We start from the raw sequence: 8,119 nt of genomic DNA, 5'->3' as shown, positions 1-8,119 counted from the left end.
GTGACGAAAGAAATGCGACTGTTTGAGTGACGCCTTCAAACCGCGCCTAGCACAGTATGGAAAACACATGAGTTGACTTCTGTAGTTCAGTAGAAGTGTTTAGAGTACAAAGTTAGACAAACAAACCCGTTTTACTTAAATCTGTTACATGACAATTTGCCTGAATCTGGACGGGGCTAATTGATATTCAGTGTGAATGTTTTCCTAATGCAGGATAGCTGAAAGAATACATTTCATCTTGCTGTGGAAATGTCTCTGTTTCTTGTGAACAGGTAGGCTTTATTTCTGTGCTCGTTTGTTCGTGTGTATCTTGTTCCATTTACGATGGGGTTTTCTAGAAAAGATGTTGCTGATTAAATTTTCTAATACTGAGAAGTCATTTTCTTCTTGGAATTACGAGGTTCTGTCTGCTAAAGCATAGTTTTTCATGAAAAAATAAGCAGTTTAGTCCCACTTTATTTTAATGTGTTAGATAGATAGAGTCTTTATTGTTTTCACAGCTTGTACATATTCCACACAGAAACATACGGTTAGCCACACCACAAACATACCGATATATATAAACACACAAACACACACACACAGATGATCTATACACTGTGAATAACATTTTTGACCAAAAGATAGAACCTTATAATTCTCACAATCTCCTGATCTGCGATTGTCTGAAGTATCTGTAACATGTATTACATTCTGTACTCACAGATACCTTGGTGATGAGGAAGATGGGAGCATCTCAAAGGAGTCTCGGTCTCAGGCGTTGCTGGCTAAACTACAGCAGAAGGCGAAAGAGAAGCAGAAACAGACTGTGACAGAGGAACAGAGACAACATCTGGCTGAAGAACACACAGAAAAACCAGATGTCAAAAGGAAAAGAAAAGCTGACAAGCACATCGGTGAAGAGAGCCAACAACACAAAAAAAGGAAATCTGAAGCTGTGACTTTGTGTGTTTCGGACACTGATAACCATGACGAGCCTGTCCAGGAGAAAAAGAAGAAGAAGAAGAAAGTTGTAAATGAGAAACAGAAGAAGGATCAGTCAGGTGCGTGCTTGTTTTTCTATACCCTCACATGTTGACACCAGGCTGGATCATACATTCATATGTAGGGCTGACACTAACGATTGTTTTCATCATTATTGGTTAATATGCTAGTTATGTTTTTGATTAATCATTTTGTCTATAAATGTCAGAAAATGTCTGTTATGTTTCCTCATGTCTTGTCGTGATGACATCAGATGTCTTGTTTTGTTCAACCAACAGCCCAAAACCCAAAGATATTCACTTTACAACCATTTAAAACAAAGACAAGCAGCATTGAAGAATTTTTGGACTTTTTGCTTAAAAATTTGACTTAAACATTGAATCAGTAATCAAAATAGTTGCCAATTAATTTTCTTTTTTTTTTATTATTGTGAATAACAGTGGGTACAAAACAGGTGAAGTACATAAATGTGTGCATTTAACATTCACAGATGTGTGTCTGTGTGTGGAGTATAATGTGTGTGTGCTGTGTGAGAGCAGGGTGATGGGAGTGCGGTTCAGGGGGTTAGCCAAGATAGAAACATTATATTATTACTGAGCCCATACACATATTGGATAGACAAACATATACACATGGTGAATGCATGCAAGTATTTCTCCTCCCGTATACATATATATACATATGTATATATAGTATACATACATAAAGAAAGTAAAGCACTAATAAGCAATTAAAACAGTGATTGATTCAGTTGAACGTATGTGTGCGTGTGTGTATTTGTTGAGTGTGAGTCGGGCTAGGGGGAATGGAGTCAGACCATGGTTGGTATCATCATGCATCAGCTGATAAGTAACAAGAATATGTAGTTCAGAAATGCCAAAGATGTGTTTGTAGTCATTTATAATACATCTGTATAGTACAGACTTTTCCACACACCACACACCGCTTAATACAAAGCTGCACAAATAGATATTTTTTTATTTGGGTGTGTCAAATGACTAATGACTAATGTGAAAGATGTCTCTCATAGTGATGAACTGGCAGAGAATTATCACCAACTCAGCACTTCCCCACAGCTCCTTTTAGCCTCTGTTAGCTCATTGTTTTGGTTTTCCAGCCGCAAACTAGACTAAACTAACTACAGCCTCTTAAATTATAACCATCATGAAGTTGGATTAATTGCAGGGTTTTACTGGCAACTGAGTGGATTTCTGCTTCAGTAACATTTAAAGCTGTATGAATAAATTTTTTGGCCACTTGGGGGCAGCAGAACAAGCAGAAAACACAACATTGTCATATTGTCTCCAATAAAAAAAAAAAAACATTCATTAAAAAAAAAAGAAAAATATCTGCCTCTTTAGTTGCTAAATGCTCCATGATGAAGCTACTGGAAACCAGGTTAATGAGAGCTGTGAGACTGAACCAAAACAGTAAAGTTGTGGGCTGCAAAACCAAAACAATGAGCTGAAAGACAGTAAAAGGCACTATAGAGATGAGAGGAAAAACAAGCTAATTACATATAAATATACATATCATATACATGAAGATATTTGACACATATTCTAACAAGATAAATCTAAGATTATTTAGCCCTGAATGCAGCTTGAGGCAGACACACCAGCCAGCATCACCAGTTGACTAAAGACACTAAATGAGAGCCAGCACTTTGAAAGGTATTTTAATCATAGTCTACTATGTTATTTATCATGTTGGTATTTCTTCCAGACACTCCTGTGACTGTAAGAGATGGACAAGAAGACGCAGGAGGAGAGGAAGAGGCAGAGACAGAAAATGACACACCTAAAGAACCCACAGAGAAGACTTCTGCTCCAACTGGATTCACAGTTCTGGGAGGATTTGAGAACAAACCCGTCCAAAAGGTATAGTGATTTGTTGATGGCACCAAAGAAAAGGTCAGGGGTCACCAGTGTGGTTGCTATTCCTCCTCTGGAGACGATGAGTATCCACAGAGTGTTAGTGTGTGTGTTCTTTTGTTGACAGGTGCACAGAGTCCTGCCTCAGTGGCTGGCTCAGCCTGATGTCATTCACAGAGACATTAAAGGAAACCTGGTCCCCATCTCTGACATCACAGGACTGTCTGCCCAGCTGGTGAAGAAACTACAACATAACGGAATACAGCACTTCTTTCCAGGTGAAGACAAACTTCAGACTAGCTGGCTTAGTGAATATACATCTGAAAAATAGTAGAAGTTGTTAATAGTTACCATCCTCTATTCACAGTGCAAGCAGAAGTCATCCCAGCTGTCTTGGAGAGCGCGCAGCAGGGGCTGCTGATTGGACGAGGCGGCTACAAGCCCAGAGATATTTGTGTTTCTGCTCCAACAGGCAGCGGCAAGACTCTGGCATTCGTCATACCTGTCATACAGGCAAGCTGCCCGCCATCTCTTTTCAATACATTTGAGCAAAATACATACAATATGTACAGGAAGTATTCAGTGCATGTAAAGACGGTGAAGTGAATAAAGGTGTTCTCTACCTGCAGGCGCTGATGGAGCGGGTGGTGTGTGAAGTCCGGGCTTTGGCTGTGTTGCCGACCAAAGAGCTCGCCCAGCAGGTCAGAACCTTTCCAAACAATCTGCACAGTTGATTTTGTTTTAAAATATTTTTATTTGGAACACAGAGTTATCCAGAAACAACCGAGTGGAATCATAGCATATATGTATATATTTTTTTATATGAAGAACAGAGATGAATACCTTAACAATGAACAACAACATCCACCTCAAGGAGAGACTTGAAATCATTTAAAATAAGAAAATAAGAGCATAGACAGAAATATGTCAACTCAACTCACATAGATACATTAGAGGAAGGATAGCAGTTGTTCACATCACACTCATCACCATCAACAGTATCAAATGAAAGCAATGAATTCAAATACAATAACATCTTTTGTGCTGCCCAGCCTCTGATATCACATAACATCAGGATATTTAACTCAAGCCTTTCTCTGATGCACTCCATTACTTTCCAGACATGCACATCACATGTCAGAAGCCCGGCGTCAGATCTTATTTAGCTTCACCTTATGCTAAATCAGATGAACTGCAGCTGGTTGAATTAACATTTGGAATCTTAGTAAATAAAACACTAAATTAAAAAAATTGCAGTGATGTGAAATTTCCCCCCTGACGGTAATTTGCGACATGCTTATCTAAACATGTGACCGACAGTTTGCAAGCTCGAGGCAAGAAAAGAACAAATGCGTATGATTGGCCGTAGACATTGAGCATCTCATCACACACATTTGTAGTTCACCCTGTCCTGCACAAAGTCTTTCATCCAGTGATGTAAAGCTTCTTCTTCTTCTGTGCAGGTTTGCAAAGTGTTCACATCGTACGCTGAGGGAAGCTCTCTGAAAGTGGTGATGCTGGCGGGTCAGAGGTCCTTTGCTGCAGAGCAGGCTTCACTGTCCGAACACAGGTGAGAACAAAAAGTGAAGCTTGACATCACATAGATTAGAACACCTTCTGCTGCTCTAACAAAGGCTTTTTTAAAAAAAAACGTTTATTCCAGAGGGGGCATGAGACGCAGTTTAGCCGACATTGTTGTGGCCACTCCAGGTCGACTGGTTGATCATATCAACAAGAATTCAGGCTTATGTCTGGATCATCTCAGGTTTCTTGTGAGTTCTTAAAACCTAAAACAATATAAAGATAGAACTTCAACAATTATACCTTAAAACAACAATGATTGTTATTTGTGTGCGTCTTTGCTTCACTCCCAGATTATTGACGAGGCTGACAGGATGATTGACAGCATGCACCAGTCTTGGCTCAGTCAGGTAGTGAAGGCGGTGTACAGATCAGGAAGTGGACCAGAGGACATGTCCATCTTCAGGAGGACTGAGCCGGCTTACGTCACAGCGGCCAGGTGAGCCTCAGATTCCACACACAGAGCTAGAGTCTAGTTCTTTCACAAGGAATTTTGAAAAGGATTTCAGTCAGGACACTCACATTTAGGTTTTAACCATTTATTGCAACAACATGCATTGTAGTTTCGTGCTGTGGCTCTGCTCATATGATGCTCTGGAACAAATCTGAGCAGGTTGACACAGACTGTCCCTGAGCTCACAAACCCCCCCCCCGGCGGAGCCTGAGATACACAATGTTTGATGAACATGAACACATTGAAAAGAAACATTCAACATCACAAACTGAATGCTAATGCAGGAGGAGGCTGGGGAGGTGGAGGCAGCAGTGTAGCAGCGATCCACTGTTACTGTAGATCTTCATCAGGCACAAAACATTTTTCTTGTGGTTGTTTATTTTATATTAGTCCATAAGTAGATGTGATTTGAAGCTGGTTTCCTTGGCCTGGTTACATGAAGTTAGATGATGTCTTTAAGTTGTATTAATATTATCTATATATTTATCTCCTCTGCAGTCTGTCTCCTCCTCAGATGCCGCTGCAGAAGCTGCTGTTTTCTGCCACGCTGACGCAGAACCCAGAGAAGCTGCAGCAGCTGGGCCTCCACCAGCCCAGGCTCTTCAGCTCCGTCCACAGCTGCTCCAACAACACCACACCGTCAGCCGCTGTCGCCCAGAAACACGACCGCTTTGACTTCCCGCAAGGGCTGACGGTAAGACGTGACCTTTGACCTTCAGGAGAAGAGCCGAGGCACACGCGGAAGTGCAGAGATGATTCAGATCTATCAGACTTGTTTCGCTTTGTGAATAATTGCACCTGTGTGTTTTTAGGAGTATTATGTTCCTTGTACACTGAGCAAAAAGCCTCTCCTCATCCTCCACTTCATCCTGCGCATGAAGCTCAGCCCCATCCTCTGTTTCACCAACTCCAGAGAGACTGCTCACAGGTTGGAGAAAGCAACGCTGTTAAAATGCATTTCATACAGTTTCAACTGTCAGTAACTGTGTAGACTCAATCAGCACGGTTATACTGTTGCTTCTTCCTCAGACTTTACCTGCTGGTGCAGCTCTTTGGTGGAATTCAGGCTGCTGAGTTCTCCTCCCGACTCTCTCCTGGTGAGAGGAAGAAGACGCTGAAGGAGTTTGAACAGGGGAAGATCCAACTGTAAGTCTGCGTGTGTGTGTGTGTGTGTGGTGGGCAGTGTTTCCTAAAATAAAATCAATGTTGAAGATGGAAAATTGCACCGTTTCAGTTTAAATTTCCTCAACTGGAGATTTCATGTTTTCTGAACACAGCTCAGACATGTGTCTCTGTGCAGGATGATGTAAGAGCAGAGTTTGTTTTCATTGCTCACCTTAAACCTCAGTTTAACACCTCACATACCTGCAGAATTTGTGACTCCACAACTAGTTTGGCGCCAATCATGGTCCAGTATTCAACTTACACAAGTGTGATGTGGAAACTTGAAGCCTTCAGTGCACAAACACTGAGAATGAAGTGAAGTAGGAGACATCTTGCATCCAGAAATTAAAACTTTTGAAATGGTTGCATATTGATAGAATCTGGATTTTTTCAATGAGGGAGAAGGAGAGTAGAGTTTTTAACTAGTTAACTGAATCTTTTTGTTTAAAAACATAGCAGACAATTTCTTATACATCTTTCAACATGTCTGCAGGCTCTTTAAGTACATCTCATACTTGTGATTTAATCAAAGCATCACAACTGTTAAATGGATCTTGTATTGAAATTGTTTTGTCAGCTGCTGTTTTCTAAGATTAAGAATCATGCCAGTAGAGTCACAATGAGTGCTAATATTGCTTGTGTAAATATCTCTCCTAAATATATTTACATTTGCAGGAGCAGATATTAGATGGAGATCATAGATCTAATGAAGCAAATGCAGTGTGTGTGTGTATTCATGCAGTGTGAGCTTAAAGGAATGAGAACTTTAACTGATGTGTCATGTGAAGGTTGATCAGCACTGACGCAGCTGCCAGAGGCATCGACATCAACGGAGTCAAATGTGTTGTGAATTATGACGCGCCACAATACATCAGGACGTACATTCACAGGTGAGCAGAATCAGGATATATAAGGTGCTGAAGCATTTGCATCTGGTTGAGTGTACCTCCATCTGGTTGTGTTGTGGGCTGAGACTACATCCTGGATTCTCTGTCTTTGTTCAGGATCGGTAGAACTGCGAGAGCAGGGAAAGCAGGTCTGGCCTTCACCTTTCTGCTGGGGGTGCAGGAGAAGAACTTCCTGCAGATGGTGGTGGAAGCAGGAAGTCCTGGGATCCAAAAGCAGATCATCAAACCTGAGAACCTGAAGAGTATGGAAGCCCGATATGAACAAACACTGCAGGAGCTGGCTAATGTCATCAAGGTACCATCTCAAAATCCTTTACTGGGACGCCCTGGTGATCTAATGGTTGTAATGGCTGAGGCATATACAATGTCCACAGTTTGATTCCTGGCTGGGGGACCCTTGTTGCATGTCACAGCCCTCCCTCTTCCTTTGTTTCCTGTCTCACTACACTCATTTACCCAATCTCATAATTATAAAACATCTGTTTAATATGATTCTATGCATAATTGAATGAAACCGACTCTTCTTTAACTTAATGTGTCATGAAAACTGTAACTTTAAAACCATCTGCAGTAGTTGACATTATTGATATGAGGTTTTCTGCCTCCTAACAGTTGTGATATATGTAAAATTACCATAATTACTGTTTGCCTGCAAATACACAACAATGTCTTTTGTTTCTCTCTACAGGATGAAAAAGCCAAGTGATGGACTCGTGTATACAAGCAGGAGATTCTATGTGAGCTGACATCTGTACCTGATGAAGATCACATTTAACTGTTTAGTTATTTATGTTTATTAATAAAACATAAACTCTGCGTCTCTGTGAGGTGAAGCTGCTGATTTGAGCTGTGCCACTGCATCATTAAAACATGTTGGATCATTAAAGACAAACCTTCATGTCAGGTTGTGGGAGATGAGCAGTGTACAGCAGTGCAGACAGTATGGAGGACATGTTGAAGCTGGACTAATGTGGCGCTCTCTGCAAGTTGATCAACAGAAGATGAATCTGCAACTATCCTGATGATCAATTAACTGTTCAAGTCATTTATTGATGAAACATTCTTTGCTTACAGCTTTTCCAATGTGAGGATTTTCTGCTTTACTCTGTTTTATATTGTCAACTCAACCTCTTTTAGAGAAAACAAGACATTTG

The 8,119-nt window shown here is 40.8% G+C and overlaps 1 protein-coding gene across 1 annotated transcript; it reads left to right on the top strand.

The window, feature by feature from the left end:
- The first annotated feature begins 22 nt into the window (after positions 1–22).
- ddx51 (DEAD (Asp-Glu-Ala-Asp) box polypeptide 51) lies at positions 23–7,781 on the top strand. Its single transcript, XM_044376929.1, has 15 exons — positions 23–272; positions 706–1,043; positions 2,710–2,864; positions 2,986–3,136; positions 3,226–3,371; positions 3,488–3,559; positions 4,322–4,428; positions 4,522–4,630; positions 4,733–4,878; positions 5,392–5,587; positions 5,706–5,821; positions 5,923–6,039; positions 6,846–6,947; positions 7,062–7,260; positions 7,654–7,781. The coding sequence occupies exons 1-15, from the start codon at positions 250–252 to the stop codon at positions 7,669–7,671; spliced, it is 1,995 nt and encodes a 664-aa protein (XP_044232864.1). The 5' UTR covers positions 23–249; the 3' UTR covers positions 7,672–7,781.
- The last annotated feature ends 338 nt before the right edge of the window (positions 7,782–8,119 follow it).

The sequence above is a fragment of the Thunnus albacares genome, chromosome 16 (assembly GCF_914725855.1).
Source record: "Thunnus albacares chromosome 16, fThuAlb1.1, whole genome shotgun sequence".
In the NCBI taxonomy this organism is placed as follows: domain Eukaryota; kingdom Metazoa; phylum Chordata; class Actinopteri; order Scombriformes; family Scombridae; genus Thunnus; species Thunnus albacares.
This window is presented reverse-complemented; position numbering and strand designations above follow the sequence as displayed.

Excerpts from the sequence above, each read along its gene's own strand:
- ddx51 (XM_044376929.1), top strand. The coding sequence starts at position 250 with ATGTCTCTGTTTCTTGTGAACAG. Across the intron at positions 273-705 it reads TCTCTGTTTCTTGTGAACAG|ATACCTTGGTGATGAGGAAG; the intron begins GTAGGCTTTATT and ends CTGTACTCACAG. Across the intron at positions 4,429-4,521 it reads GCTTCACTGTCCGAACACAG|AGGGGGCATGAGACGCAGTT; the intron begins GTGAGAACAAAA and ends CGTTTATTCCAG.